The sequence below is a fragment of the Drosophila willistoni genome, chromosome 3R (genome assembly GCF_018902025.1).
Source record: "Drosophila willistoni isolate 14030-0811.24 chromosome 3R, UCI_dwil_1.1, whole genome shotgun sequence".
Lineage (NCBI taxonomy): Eukaryota > Metazoa > Arthropoda > Insecta > Diptera > Drosophilidae > Drosophila > Drosophila willistoni.
In genome coordinates, this window is record NC_061086.1 from 2,042,651 (window position 1) to 2,058,736 (window position 16,086).

General features: G+C 38.2%; 4 protein-coding genes across 6 annotated transcripts; 2 read left to right on the plus strand and 2 right to left on the minus strand.

Moving 5' to 3' along the window:
* Positions 1–3,088: 3,088 nt before the first annotated feature.
* Positions 3,089–4,018, plus strand: LOC6651639 (RING finger protein 11). Its single transcript, XM_002072601.4, has 3 exons — positions 3,089–3,168; positions 3,402–3,495; positions 3,557–4,018. Exons 2-3 carry the CDS (start codon positions 3,409–3,411, stop codon positions 3,914–3,916), a joined length of 447 nt encoding a protein of 148 aa, XP_002072637.1. The 5' UTR covers positions 3,089–3,168; positions 3,402–3,408; the 3' UTR covers positions 3,917–4,018.
* Positions 4,019–6,037: 2,019 nt separating this feature from the next.
* Positions 6,038–8,139, plus strand: LOC6651640 (UV excision repair protein RAD23 homolog B). Its single transcript, XM_002072602.3, has 5 exons — positions 6,038–6,189; positions 6,532–7,192; positions 7,318–7,412; positions 7,475–7,804; positions 7,873–8,139. The coding sequence occupies exons 1-5, from the start codon at positions 6,124–6,126 to the stop codon at positions 7,981–7,983; spliced, it is 1,263 nt and encodes a 420-aa protein (XP_002072638.1). The 5' UTR covers positions 6,038–6,123; the 3' UTR covers positions 7,984–8,139.
* LOC111519398 (toxin Tbo-IT2-like) lies at positions 8,127–9,075 on the minus strand. Of its 3 annotated transcripts, none has more exons than XM_023179957.2 (3): positions 8,772–9,075; positions 8,522–8,714; positions 8,127–8,470 (listed from the first exon to the last, which is right to left on the minus strand). In XM_023179957.2, the coding sequence occupies exons 2-3, from the start codon at positions 8,710–8,712 to the stop codon at positions 8,299–8,301; spliced, it is 363 nt and encodes a 120-aa protein (XP_023035725.1). In that variant the 5' UTR covers positions 8,713–8,714; positions 8,772–9,075; the 3' UTR covers positions 8,127–8,298. The 3 variants fall into 3 exon arrangements, with proteins under 3 accessions (XP_023035725.1, XP_046865129.1, XP_046865130.1); XM_047009173.1 differs by having other exon boundaries at positions 8,522–8,725; XM_047009174.1 differs by having other exon boundaries at positions 8,522–8,720; positions 8,772–8,787.
* An 859-nt stretch (positions 9,076–9,934) lies between these two features.
* On the minus strand, positions 9,935–11,150 carry LOC6650886 (zinc transporter ZIP9-B). Its single transcript, XM_002072604.4, has 2 exons — positions 10,985–11,150; positions 9,935–10,920 (listed from the first exon to the last, which is right to left on the minus strand). The coding sequence occupies exons 1-2, from the start codon at positions 11,081–11,083 to the stop codon at positions 10,054–10,056; spliced, it is 966 nt and encodes a 321-aa protein (XP_002072640.1). The 5' UTR covers positions 11,084–11,150; the 3' UTR covers positions 9,935–10,053.
* Between the last annotated feature and the right edge of the window lie 4,936 nt (positions 11,151–16,086).

A 16,086-nucleotide genomic window follows, 5' to 3' on the forward strand; every position in this document is an offset into this window, starting at 1 on the left:
AATAATATAATTGACCTACAGAAAAACACCCACTATTATGATACAGGGGGTCTGCGACAGCAACATCGAACAAGTGTCGAGTATGTTCTTTATTGATACCGATATTTTATATTCGATATTTCTGTTTCGATATCTACATATGTATATATGCAGAAGCAGCAAAAATAACACAAATTATATTTTTAGTCAAAACAAATGCCTTATTAATTTGCATTTGGTGAAGCATCGTCAGCGTTGTAATTCGGCTCTAGGGAATCCCTCTAAGGCGACGTGCGACGAGTACAGCTCCTAGGCACAAAAGATCACTGACAATTACATACACATTACACATTTTAATTTTTAAAATTTTTCTCAAAACGTCGTTATAACCGGTTAAACAGTAAAAAATGTCATCGCTATAAGCGGATCGTCGTTATAAGCGGACACGTACTAGCCGGATTCTACTGTATAAAAATTATGAAAATTGTGTGTTGTGTTTGACTTTTCAAATAAAAAACAAAAAAAAAAAATGTTTCTTCATTCTACAAAAAACGAAGTCTTCTAGTGGCGAAACGATGTTCGCCGGGTTTGCTAGTATTTACATATAATAAAATAAAAGTCCCTCATTTTCACAAAATAGTAAAAAACCAGAGGGTCGGGACTAACTTCGACAGCGTCAAAGTTTGTATACCCTTGGAACTTTTTTGGGAACTCTTTCCTTACCTATAGCCATCAACGTGGAAAAACGTTTTAGCAAAAAAGGCTAATGTTTGCGAAATATGATATATTCACCCGATCTTGATGAAACAGTCGTTTATATGTATAATAAACTCACCAATATTAAAGTTCACGACAATAGTTTAGAAACTAACAAAGTTATTGAGAAAAATCACTGTTCCTGACTTTGCCATTTGTATGGGAGCTATATGATATAGTGATCCGATCCGGCTGAATTTGGACTACAAACTGTGCAGTATATACAAGCCTACATGCAAAATTTCAACTCTGTAGATCTTACGGTCTAGGAGGAGTTCGCATCGACCCATACGGACGGACACGGCTATTTGAACTCGTCTCGTCGTGCTGGTCAAGAATATGTATACTTTATATGGTCGGAGATGCATGAATATATCCTTTTTCAAAGGGTATAAAAATGGCATTTTTAGCTGTTATATGCCGTGTCCACGCTCTGTATCATCATCCGTATAATCGGGCTAAGTATCCATTAAAGTATACGAAAAGAGTACGAAATTTAAACTCTGAATACCCAGAGTTGCCCAGACGCTAATCGAAATTTTCTCATATCAATAGCAGCGCCAAAGTTTGGCAAACTATCGAGATGAAATAGTTTGCCTTTTAGTTTGTTGAATGAAAACTAATTGTCAATTTCCACATTAATACGTTAACGGTATATTCGATGACCTCATAAAATTACAATTAATATTCCAAGCAAGCAATGAGAAAATTTAGTAGGAAAATTTATTGGGTTCAAACAACCTTACGGTACAATAGTTTGAATTTAAACGGGGATTTTAAAACACTTGGTTCCGCTAACTCCCGGAAAATAAAGCTATTCGGCTTACAAAATTTAGCTAATTTGTCACTTATTCATAATTTTTTTTGTTGTTTGTGCGCAGGTGACACACTGTTTTGGAACTCTACTGAAAGAGGTACATTTGTCTGCTTTCTTGATCATTACTTGGGTTATTTACACCAAATCTAAACTGATAGAACTTGTTTCTTTTTTCATGGTTATTTTAATACCCTTGCAGAAGGTATTATAAAATTGGTCAGATGTTTGTAACGCACAGAAGCAGACGTTTCCGACCCCATAAAGTACACACATTACATTCTTGATCAGCATGAGCAGCTGAGTCGATATATCCATGTCCGTCCGTCCGTTCGTCTGTGCAAATCAACTTGACGCCGCCATCTTAAAAGCTATCGGGATGATATTTGAGCTACTTATTGCCCGGAAAAGATAAAGTTTGAAAATTGTCAGGATCGATATAAATTGGCTCTACTATCCACAGAGCAGCTGAACACACGCATACACACACAGATTCAACGCTGCATAAACTGTATGTTTATGCGAGCCAATCGCAGCATTTAGCATGGGGAACAAGAAGAAGAAAAAGAAATGGAAATGATATTTGTTTGTGGAGTGATGAATTTAGTTACAGAGAAAGAGTTTGCAACATGTAAAAATATTATGTACGGGGACTGCAAGGGTATATAAACTTCGGCACAGCCGAAGTTAGCTTCCTTGATATTTATGCCCTTGCAGAAAGGGTTTATTAATTTTAATCAGAAGTGTGCAACGCATAGAAGAAAGCATCTCCGACCATATAAAGTATATACATTCTGGATCTGCACGACGAGACGAGTCCAAATAGCCATGTCCGTCCGTCTGGATCAACGCAAACTCCTCCTAGACCATTGAAGCTACAGAGCTGAATCTCGGATTCAGCCGGATCGGATCACTATATCATATAGCTCCCATACAAATGGCAAAGTCACGAACAGTGACTTTTCTCAATAACTTTGTTAGTTTCTAAGCTATTGTCGTGAACTTTAATATTGGTGAGTTTATTATACATATAAACGACTGTTTCATCAAGATCGGGTGAATATATCATATTTCGCAAACATTAGCCTTTTTTGCTAAAACGTTTTTCCACGTTGATGGCTATAGGTAAGGAAAGAGTTACCAAAAAAGTTGCAAGGGTATACAAACTTTGACGCGGTCGAAGTTAGCCCCGGCCCTCTGTTTTTTTTTTTAAATGTGCCCGCCCAGCCAAAATGTGCACTTCGGAACAGACCATAGGACTTCCGGCTTACTTTTTACTCTGTAAATTAGTGTCAACAGCGATCAATTTATTGGTACTATTTTTGTTTGCGTGTTCGGTGTTTCCTTCAAGGATTTTTATTTAATTATATGTAACATTGTTTTTGTAACATTTCGTTCGGGGATTAAAAGATGAAGAAAAATTATTTTTTGTTTGTTTTATATTTGAAAAGTCAAACACAACACACAATTTTCATTCCTTCAGCGTCGTTATAACCGGATTCTACTGTATATAGATATCGAAACAGAAATATCGAATATAAAATATCGGTATCAATAACGAACATACTCGACAAACAAAGGCCAAATCCAAAGCCAAACTAAACAATAGGAAGTGTGAAGTAAGTAAATTTATGCACAAGCTTCTTTGTCACCAGTTGTATCCGTGATAGCTATGTCCAAAATGCGTCTAGGTGCATTTTTTCATGATTTATATTGGGGGTAATCTACCCTCTCCACCACCCACCGTCACGGTCTTTAGTTTGTCCATGATGCGCATTAAAATTGTTGTTGCGTGCTGCATCCGTCTGTACACCAATACTACTTACATTTTTCCTGTATCCTTTTTCTACAGAATCATCATGGGAAACTGTCTTAAAATTAACAGCTCCGATGACATTTCGCTCCTGCGCGGTGACAGTGTCAGCATTCACGGCCATCAGGATCAGGTACGTGAATTCTTCCACCTGCCAACTATGTTTATCTTTTTTTTTCTTTTTTTGTCATTAGCTTCCGCATGAACAGCTACAACAAGTATTTTACCCAGCACCCTCTGTCTCCATAATGCCTATACCAGCTTCATCAACTACTAATTCGCATATGTCGGAGGAAGACCAGATCAAGATAGCAAAACGAATCGGGCTAATGCAACACTTGCCAATCGGAACATATGACGGCACTACCAAAAAAGCTCGCGAATGCGTCATCTGTATGATAGAATTTTGTCGGGATGAGGCTGTGCGATACTTGCCGTGCATGCATATCTATCATGTACATTGCATAGACGATTGGCTAATGAGGAGTCTCACCTGTCCCAGTTGCTTGGAGCCCGTCGATGCTGCGCTGCTCACAAGCTATGAAACAACATAGCGCAACCCATCTATATCCAAAGGGGTTGTGGGGGGTGCTTCTGCTCAGTCGATATATACTGTCGCTGTAGTTTAGGTTGTCAGTTGAATTGGGGGGGGGGGGAGGTGGACCGGGGCTGGGTGGGTAATTTTGGTCGATAAGGACCGAAGCGAATTGTGTATAATAAATAAGTGAATGGGGAAAGGGCAGACAACACGGAGATTATCGACTGAGATCAACAGAATATATATATAATGGGAGTCTTTATTGTACCTCCCCCATGAGCCGTCGATTTAACTTTTGGGTTTCGTTCGTCGTTACATAGATGTTCAGTATGCTTAGCATTCAATTGATATTATATAGTACATATGGTGAAACCAGGAAACTGAAGTAACAACAACAGCATGGGCAGCATCAGAAGTTTCAATACCAACAATAACAATATGTGTACATACACTTACACCTACATACATATATATTCATCAATATATACATATATCAACATGTTCGGAACCCCTAGAATTAAAACCTTATAACTAGTGTATGATAATAAATAAATAAATTATAATGAATAAATATACCCATTTGAATCATTAGGCTTAATGCTCTTGCCCAAGTTAATAGAGACACATTGACAGAAAGGTTTTTACTTCGCCTGTAAATATAGCATACTTTACAATTTTTGGCAATCATTGGTATCCACGGATCGTTCCTATAGAAAGTACACGATACAGTGGTGGTTCCGAGTGAATATAGTAATAACTTTGCATTGATCCAGATGGAAAGACACACATGCCGTTCTAAGAATATGGTCGAAAATGTTTACTTTTATGCGCTGCATCTCAGAATCTTTTAAATTTTTGAATTACAACCCTGAATATTTAAATTTTCCTTAGTTTCGTCGATCATTTTATCGGAGGTTTTTTTTCAATCAGGCTGTGTCTTTTTTGTTTATATTAAATGATTTATCTTTGAAAATCTTTCTAGAGTTGTATGGTTATAAGTCACTTTAACTTTGTGATATTAGCTCTGATATTAGCTATAATTAAAAAATTTTAATTTAACTATATTGCTATAATTGTTGTGTCATATGGACGTAAACATGAGTAAAACGCTAGCGTTTTAAAACGCGTGAGTAAACCGCTCGAACATGTGAGTAAACGCGCGAACATGTTCGAGTTCGTGAGTAATGTTGTGTTTAAGTTCGAAGTTCGCGAGTTCCATGCTCTTTTGTTCTCTTTTGAGGCAGTGCTGCCAATTTAGCTATTTTCTCACTAGATCTAGTGGGTTGCAACAAGGAAATGCGGGATAAATTGTGAAATAGCGGCTAGCGGAAATTATAGCTGTTTTTCAAGAATTCGTGTATTTTTATGCTCTATGACGCCACATTTTCATACGAATAGTATTTTTTCATTTGAATGGCAAAAAAACATCGATAAGCGAAACGAGTATTCAGTCTTATCGTTTTCTGTGAAGTTTACTAAATGTTTCCCAATTTTTAAACCGCGAGCAAAAGTTGAAAATGCGAAAAATTTACTATCAAAAACCGCGTGGTAAAGACCCTGCATTTAAAGATTGGCTGACTTTAAATGCAGCTAATGCGGGCAATTGTTATTGCAAATACTGACATTAGTCAAATGAATATTAATACAACTTTGAGCGTCATTTTACATATAAGGAAAAGCTTTTGTAAAGCTAATATTTTACAAAATTGTTAATTACAAGAAAATTGCTGCCACGATTACAAATTACCAGCATCATGTTAGAGAAAGATAGGGACCAATGAAACCTACATAAACCAAGATGATGAAGATAAAGTCATTGATGAAATCATCCAACATATTTAAATAAACCAAAAATAAACAAATATTTTCTTTTTTTTTGGCTACGAAGAAATATTTCTAGCTATTTCTAGCTTTTTTCAAAGGCTGATTTAGCGTTTTGATGCAACGAAATGTTGGCAGCACTGAGTTTGACTCCATTGCTCGATTCCGGCTATTTCTCACTATTTTTACTCTCTTTTGCATGAACAGCGCTCTCTTTGCATGTTGCGACCACTGATGTCATTTCAGCTTTTTTTCCAGCCAGATTCTGGCGGAAACTGCGGATTTCATGAATTGGCTTTAGTTGCTCTTCAAATTGTGTTTTTTTCTTGCCGCCACAGAACAGAATCGGCAACACTGCTGCGTCATCCTGCTTCCTACAAAAAAATTAAATAGTTTATAAAAATGATTATCACCGTGAAAAATCTGCAGCAGCAGACTTTTACTATTGATTTTGATCCGGAGAAAACGGTGAGTTGTTGGTGTGCGCATTCTACGACGAATTAATATCGGAACTTTGTCTAATAACGTCCAAAAGGCACAAAACGCCAATTGGCCGTGTCATCACCCAAAATCTCTATCATTCTGTTGGTTTCCGATTCCAATTGGTGAGGGCAAATTGTGATGGCCTGCACACATAATTGATGAAAAATATGTACATATATATGTATGTATAGATGTATATGTATGAACATATTTAATCGAATAAACCAACATTAATGCAAATTGTTGCGGCATTGATCAATAGCCGCCTTGCTCTGATGCAGTTGGCCCTAGCATGTCTCTTAATTCCTTCTGTTGGTCCTTTTTCAGGTACTCGAACTAAAAAAGAAGATTTTTGAAGAGCGGGGCGCAGAGTACTTGCCCGAAAAGCAGAAATTGATTTACGCTGGCGTCATTTTGGTAGATGATCGGAAAATCAGCTCATACAAAGTAGATGAAAAAAAGTTCATTGTTGTTATGCTAACTCGAGATGCGGCGCCATCGTCGGCTTCATCGACTACTGCTAGCACCAGTGAGAAAGTTGCTGAAAAACCCAGTGAGAAAAAAACAAATCCGGAGCCGACACCAACAGCTCCATCACCAGCAGCAGTGTCCGCGCCGGTGCCAGCAAGCGTAGCTTCTTCTGGTGCTTCAGGCACCACTTCCGACTCGCCAAACACCGAGACTACTGTTTCGCCTACGGCCCCCAGCACAGATCAGACCAGGGCCGAGTCAAGTCTGCTTATGGGCGAAGAATACAATCGCACTGTATCATCGATGGTTGAAATGGGATACCCACGCGAACAGGTTGAACGCGCAATGGCTGCCAGCTTTAACAATCCTGAACGTGCCGTAGAATATTTGATTAATGGCATACCTGCTGAAGAAGATCAACTTTTCAACGATACTGATCCCACTTCACAATCTAATCCAAATCCAAGAGTGGCAGACGCATCCTCAATTAACGCTCCTTCAGGACGGTCCACAGCTGGTAATGTTAATTCTATACAGTAATCTTAGATAGTCAAACACCATGATAGCCTAGCTAATTAAATTATAGGACTTTTCAGAAACTTATATTGCCTCCAAACATTTTAATTTGAAATTATCTTGCAGATCCTTTTGAGTTCCTGCGCAGCCAGCCGCAGTTCCTCCAAATGCGTTCTCTGATCTATCAAAATCCACAACTTCTGGATGCAGTTCTGCAGCAGGTGAGTTTCAAGAGATTTCTTTAGAAAGTTTTACTTTAAAACATTTACTCACACACATTCAGATTGGCCAGACGAATCCCGCATTGCTGCAGCTCATTTCAGAAAACCAGGACGCATTTCTGAATATGCTGAATCAGCCACTCGAAGGGGAGTCCTCGGCTCGCGGCACTGCCCGCTCTGAGGGCTTGGCTTCTGGCTTATTGGAGGTCGCTGCCCAGCGATCAGCTGCCGGCGCTCAAGAAACGACTTCCGCAGCACGCGCTTCTGTCCCCGGTTCTCCCTCAGCCACTGAAGGCGGCGCCTCTGAAAGAGAAACCGCTGAACAGCAGCAACTCGCCGAAGGCGTGGCCACCATTCGTCTCAATCCCCAAGACCAAGACGCAATAGAAAGGGTATATAGTCAATTTTAATATTTTTTAAATTGCCATAATGAATATTATACTTTTTTTTCATATTGCAGCTTAAGGCCCTCGGATTTCCAGAGGCCCTTGTACTGCAGGCTTATTTTGCATGTGAAAAGGACGAAGAGTTGGCTGCAAATTTTCTACTTTCATCCAGTTTCGATGATTAAGATGATTGGCCGACCTAGTGTGAAATATGTTACCCCTATATATACCTACCTTCTATATATAACGAACTCGTTACCGAATAAATTGAAAGGGTTTATCGAGTAAATAACCCATAGAAAAATGGGAATTAAATAAGACCGATACCTTAATTTACAAGACTTTACTGACATGCACAAATACGTGAACACACACACACAAACCCATACATATTCATATTTTCTATTTGCTATTTTTATTCCTTCTTATCCATATTTGATGATTGAATCTGCATCATGTTGATCAGGAGGGGGCAGCAGTTATATCTTCCCATATAGTCTTCAGCCCCACTTTTGGAAGAGTCCCATACGCTGGCAACGACAATTATTGCCCCAAAGATTGCACCTGCAGGAGCTATTGAAGCAGCAATCGTTGGGATGATTGTCGCACAAGCCACTGCGAGGAATACAGACGCGCCTGTACACGGGAAACCGAGAGGGTACGGGCAGGCGCCTATTGAGAAAATAAATTAAGATTGACTAATAGCCGACCATGACAACTTACTTGATGGCCTGAATGTTTTCGACCCTCTCCATTTCTCTATACACATATGGCGATGTGCCCTCCATCTGCTGTTGGAATTGGTTAATAAGACTGTCGTCTGGTGCCATATGGTCGTAGTCTATTGCGTTCATAGCTTTTCCATTTAACACTCCAAGTAACAGGAGTCCTGTAACTAAAATTGACCAGCACATTGCTAATCCTTTCCTGCTTTAATAGTTTATAATTTCTGTTTTTTTTTTTAATTATATACCTTAGTAATCAGCCTTTTTGGCAAATGTAGGAGGCGTTTATATCGCTACGTCAATGTATAATATACGGATATGTATATTAATAATATATATCCTTTGTCGTTTGATGCTGCAGGTTTATGGTTTGTTACACGGATTCAGGATCCCAATATTTAGATTCGTTTTCCGCTAAATAAGGATTCAACTATTCGAAAACGGACATTTAACCGCAACACCAAAAAGCGACTGCAATGCGCGCTCAATGTTGGTTCTCTTCGCGCAGACGTCGCACAGTGGGACAGGATGCAGGTTACTCAGATAATGCAACCGAATACATTTTATCCCTCACGATTAAATGAATCGGAAAATAATACAATTTAAAATTGTTTGAATTTTTATACACCGCACTCCTTAACATAAGAATATGCATCGTTGGATTATAGTAGATCTGAAGTTGCACAGACAGAAAGATTGTTCTGAACTAACATTTTAATATTAAACTCTTCAAACTTATGGCAACATCATCACCAATGAAAGACTTGACTCTTGAAAAAGTCATTGACTTACATGTCAATTATATTTCAAATGTACAGACTTGTTTGCAAAATTGTTTCGTACTTTAAACAAAAGAGTTAATTTATCTTTTAATATCTATCCCAAAGAGATTAAAACTTTGTGAAACAATTGTGAAGATGAGGAAAAGTTCTATAAAACTAAACTAAACTCCTAAAAAAGAATACCTTTTTTTTTGTTTTGAAAATTATATTTTATGTCAAAAGACTATGTGAGCAAAAATCAAAAATGTTAATAAAAAAATTACTAACAATAAGTTGAGAATCTACAATCGAAAAGAACAGAAAACAAAATCAAAAAGATTTCTGCTCAGATAGATGATAGGATCAGACCGTAACGAAAAAAAACCGTTGAACCGTTATGTGCAATCCCGGCTCATTTGGACCGAAAACTTAAAAAGAAAATAATTTTAAGGACAATGCGTACCCCAAATATATCTCTGAGGATATGTCCCACTATGCGGAACCCATCTATCATAGAATTTGATGTGCACGAACCAAAAGATTAATGAGAGTGACGACTAATGCACGGTCTCCATTGAAGAATGGCTTAAACTACGTGACACGCTCGAAGTTGCGGCCCCCAGCAAGATGAATTAATAAGACGAATAGACTTTTGCCAAAGAAATAATTATGTATAAATTGCAAATTATTTAAGGCTTTCTCAACATAGACCAAGTCAAAAGTAGTATTTTCATCTTTTTCTTAAACCTATTTACAAACTAGGGGAATGTTAATGCTTATGTCCAAACGTTATGACCAACGGCAATAGAGCCCCACAAATCATAATGATCAACTCACTATACCGAAGACCTTGTATACTATGTGATTGAGATCCACTTCCCGTGCTATTCCCGCTATCAGTGGCGGCACCTTCACGAGATTCTTCCAACACTCGATATTCATACTGCCCGACGACTTTGTGACTGTGACCACCACCGCCGGTTAGTTCTGGCAGAACATGGACGGTAGCCACGTAAAGGAAGGTACCGGCGGAGAAGAGCATGGCGATTCCAGTAGCATTTACCGAATTAAGCGTCTCTTTTTGCTCCTGTCCGATGCCAAAGTACGTAAGTAGTGTGAGCAAAGGAGCTGACAGAGAGAAAACTCCAAGGTGCCTCCGGATCTGCTGACGTTCTACTTTCTCGTGAAGCAGGAAGCTCACTAAGCCGAATGCCGCAGGTGCTTTGTGGAGCATTATTGCTAGGAACACAATCATTTCGACATCCTGATGACTCGTTGTAGCAGCGGCACCTAAAGCGATTCCATCAGCCGCTGCGTGAACAACCAGACCCAGTGTAAGGGTGGCCGTATTTTTTTCCCCACCGTTGGCGCTACTACTACTTCTCCTTTGGCATACATCCACCAACATCATAAAAACAAACCCGAGTACGAGGGAGAGTCCAATGGTCTGTGAATAATCCTGGTGCTCGTGTCCTTCTATGTGATCCGAAGCAGAACCTGTCGCCTCATTGGTCGCATGTGATCGCGTCCGCGTATTGTCCATATATAATGAACGAATGCCCTCCGGAATAATCACAGCCAAAGCTGTTCCCACCAGCAAGCCGGCTCCCAGAACGGTGACACATTTCAATTTCTCCTAATCCCAAAAAGAAAGCAACAGATATAGCCTTTCATAAATTGTTGACGTCGACTTTACCCACTTCACTTAACCTCATTAGCATGGGAATGCTTCCAGCTATGTAGGATCCCACCAGCATCATTATCACCAGCAAAACAAGAATTAGGGTCTCCTCAGCCATGTTTTTAAATGAATTATTGGCTACGTATTTACATTTGTTGACGTTGTTGCAAAAAAAAAAAAAAATTTTCGATGGCGATGTATCGACGTTGAACCCAGTGAACATATTATATGATATATTTATATATTTTATATTACATATACATACATGTTATGGTTATGAATTATTTTATATTACTATTTGAAATTTTTTATTATTTTAATGAATTGATCTGGATCATACAGTTGGCTTCATTTCAACGGTCTCTTCTACTTCTGACGCCATTGACCAATGAGACAAAATTGGCCGCCAAGGTCTCACGGCACTCTATTGGCTGTGACACCGCAGAATTTCGGTGCACACTTGTGATATGCCTGTCAATATTATACATACATATTTCCTTTTACTTTCGTAGTCGCAAAATTTTTTTTTTACCTTAAATATATTTGTTGAATCTACTCTTAACTTAGAGCGTAACAACAAGTTTTGAGATATTTTTCTTAGTCTAGTACTTAAGACAAATCCTGGGGATACTGCAGGCGGCCCTAATCACTTATTATTGGGTTGGTCTGCCATTTCTTTTAAGACGAGTTCTATCCAGTTTTGCAGAATACTTTAGTTGTTGACTACCTATTTCAGATTTTACGTTAGGTATATTTATATGTAGTTGTATAGGTGGACTTTATACTCCAGACGTAGAGGGGAGCGAGCATTGATGATCCAATGTAAGCTACTCGCTTTCAGTTTAAGATGAGAGTCGCAAAATTGGCAAGAAAAGTTTGCAGCATCCATGTTGATAAGTCCAAATGAAAATGCTGTCCAATAAGTGCAAGTGCTGTTTCCGTTCCAACAAAGCGACAATTTTGTTTCCGTTTGAAGAAACAGCGTGGTAAGCGGATCACAAAATCAGAACATTGATACGGGAAGCGCGACAAAAGCAAAGATAAGTAACGGGTACTAAAAAAAATTTTTAAGTGTTTAATTTTAATTTACATGATCTTCCAGGACTTACGGACCTTGGCCCAGAAGAGGTGATGCAGCTAACCTCTAAGATGGACCAGCTACTGGATAGAATTGTGGATGATGACATCTACTTTGACCCTGGAGCGTTGGCGGTGATGGATGGGTCGCAGGCTTACAGCCTGAATTTTGATGAATTATGGGTGCGTTAGGTGCCCTACATTTACAAGGTAAGTCCAGCTCAAAGCTACATACGTACAGTGGCCGTCAAAAGTGATTCAATGTTTGCAACTCTTGCAGTTAAACAGCTGCTGTATGAATATAGAGCAAGCAAATGAAACAAAACTTATTTTGAAAGTTACTTAGATTATTCTTAATAAAAAATGCAAATTAGACAACGAAGGAGCGAACACAACAGAAAAGGGAGATGTAAAACAAAAACAATATGCATTGACTTTTGACTATTCCTATTCTTAGGTTCTTTTTCAATAAATGCATTTTCATTTACAGTTATTTTGGGGAATTGTTTTTCGTTTTGTATCTTAATTTACAGTTATTTTGGGTAATTGTTTTTCGCTTTTGATATGTATATATTTGTAGTCAATTTTGAAGAAGTAGTTTGTAGTTTGCACCGGGTACCTACTATGTAGTTGCAAAATTGATTAAAAACTCGAGAATGAAAAAATTTTCTAAGCCCGTTGAGGACAATATAGTGTGCCTTTCAGAAAGAGGATCCTCGTCGCGAGAAATAGCCAAATCCCTCTCTATATGCCACGCGACAGTCATTAGAGTATTAAAACGGCGTGGAATCAACAACCAAAATACATCCAACCCCAATCAGCCCACGACTGATTACTGATGGTGATGCTCGCCTAATGATCAGCCAAATTAAAAAAGATGGTCATATGACACCCAAGGATGCTGCCATTGCAGTTGGTAAGCCGGTTAGTGAATCTACTGCAAGAAGGGCACTTCGAAATATCGGCTACACACCGATTGTAAAGAAAAAAAGCCAGCAATTTGCCAAAATGCATCGGCATTGGACCATTGAGTACTGGAAAAAGGTTATTTGGTCAGACGGACAGACTGGATAAGGCCCGGAGAAACCATTCAAAGGCGACATGTCAGCGAAAATGTGAAACACGGAGGCGGGCACGTTATGGCATGGGGATGTTTTACTTGGTGGAGTTCTGCAAAATTAGTCAAAATTAATGGAATAATGCAAAAGGAAGATTACTTAAACATTTTGCAGACCAATCTTGGCAATTTTATTGACAGATGCGCTTACGGTACAACAGATCTTACATTTCAGCAAGATAATGACCCTAAGCATGCAGCTAGAATTGTCCAAGATTGGTTATCTAACCAAGAAGCTGATGAAGTGGCCAGCACAAAGTCCTGACCTCAATCCAATTGAGAATTTATGGTCAATTGTGAAAAGATGGTTGGGACAATATAAAACAGCGCCAACAAACCTGGAGAGCTTATGGCAACGCGTTGAGGAAGAGTGGACAAAGATTCCTCAGGAAATTTTTCACAATCTTGTGGAAAGTATGCCCTCTAGAATCTGTGCAGTAATAAAACATAAGGGACTTTGGACAAAATATTGAAAATTAGAAAAAAAAGTTTAAAAAAGTTTGAAAAAAGTCAAAACTGAGTCAATAATTATTATTTTTGTTTATTAATTTTTGCTGAGAAGCTTGAACAATATCGAATTATTTTTTTATATGGATTTATTAAGAACTTTATTAGAAATAAAGTAAGAAAAATTTGGTTGACTTTGGGTTGTTTTTGTGTATTCTGTGAACGCTCAAACGTAAAATTGCAAACATTGAATCACTTTTGACGGCCACTGTATGTCCTATATCGAAATTCACATATGTATCTAATATATATAATAAATTTCATTTATATTTTGCAGATCTTCCTCGTCGTTCTTATGAGCGTCCACTCTGATAAGCTGTCGCCTATCTATGCTGCCAGTCGATGTGCTATGCGCAAAAAGCATAAATATGTATAATATCATTGTATAAATATGTACAATGAAATTAGTTATTATACCCTTGCAAAAAGGTTATACACCTAGACCTCGCTTTGCGTTGGGGATACGTTCCAAAAAAACACGACGCAAACTGAAACGACGCAAAGTGAATTAAGATTTTCTATAGGCAACCATGGAAAGATCAAAGATAGGTTCCCGGGCTATGAAAATACTAATTTCTAGAAAGAAAAATTGAACAAAGTAAACATTTACAAACAAAAATTTTATTGCATTTATTCATTGAAAAAAAACTGTTTCCATTAAATCAAAATAACCTATTAAATTATTTAATCTTTATGAGTTTTTAGTGGATTCGTTCACCAAAAATTTGTCCAGAGTTTGGTGAATACCTTTTTTTTGCAAATTTAAATAAATTTCTTGGTAGCAGTTGATGTTTGCAGCTACCGCCTGGGATACCTTAAAACTTCTGTCATTGTCAGGATCGTTTTTTATAAAAATCGCTTTTTAAATTTGTTTGGAGGTTAAACACTACGAACATTTATACTAAACCGTTTCCGAGTTTTGATAGCAAGACGCAATTATAAACAGAAGTAGGTAAGCTAGATCTCAATGTTGAAAAATGTAAAACAACCAAAAATTCAAAGGCAATGTTGGTAAAAGTTGATATTGGCGTTGCCACAATGGCTGATTTAGAAAAAAAAGTTAAACACTCGAACTCAAAACAACGCAACAACGAGAATTTAACGACGCACAGTGAAAATTAGTACTAATAAAGCAGCGACGCAACTTCGAAAAAACGCAAGACGAAACGACGCAAAGCGGGGTCTAGGTGTATTAATTTTGGTCAGAAGTGTGCAACGTATAGAAGGAAGCATCTTCTACCATATAAAGTATATATATTCTTGATCAGCACGACGAGGCAAGTTCATATAGCCATGTCCGTCCGTCCGTCCGTCTGGATCAAATTAAATTTCAAATTAAACATTTGCTAGTTTAATATATCTGTTAATGACTGTGCCAAATTTGATAAAGATCGGATAACTTTATCTCATAGCTCCCATACGGACCTTGTCTCGGTGGAAAACAGTGACTTTGATCAATATATTCGTTATTTCCTATGCTAAGATTGTATAGGAATCCTTTCGCCGCACAGGTGCTGTAGGAGTTGTTGTCGAATCTGTACAATAAAGACACATTCCGACACCAGTTACAAATGATCCGCGACATTATGGAAACTTGGCGCTCATGCAGCAAAAAAAACCAGAGGGCCGGGGCTAACTTCGACCGCGTCAAAGTTTGTATACCCTTGCAACATTTTTGGTAACTCTTTCCTTACCTATAGCCATCAAAAGTGGAAAAACGTTTAAGCTAAAAAGGCTAATGTTTGCGAAAGAACGGCCTACATAGGAAATAACGAAGATATTGATCAAAGTCACTGTTTTCCACCGATCGTTCCTATGGGAGCTATATGATATAGTTACCCGATCCTTATCAAATTTGGCACAATCATTAACAGATATATTAAACTAACAAATGTTTAATTTGAAAGCAATCGCGTCAAAAGTAACGAAGTTATTCACCAAAGTCACTGTTTTCGAAAGATCGTTCCTATGGAAGCTATATGATATAGTCACCCGATCTTGATCAAATTTGGCATAGTCGTTTATATGTGTAATTAACTCACCAATATTAAAATTCACGACAATCGCTCAGAAATTAACGAAGTTATTAAGAAAAGTCACTGTTCGTGACTTTGCCTTTTGTATGGGAGCTATATGATATAGTGATCCGATCCGGCTGAATCCGAGATATACAACGCCTGCAGTATATACAAGCCTACATGCAAAATTTCAGCTCTGTAGCTCTTACGGTCTAGGAGGAGTTTGCGTTGATCCAGACGGACGGACGGACGGACGGACGGACGGACATGGCTATTTGAACTCGTCTCGTCGAGCTGATCAAGAATATATATACTTTATATGGTCGGAGATGCTTCCTTCTATGCGTTGCACACTTTTGACCAAAATTAATATACCCTTTTTGCAAGGGTATAAAAATAGTG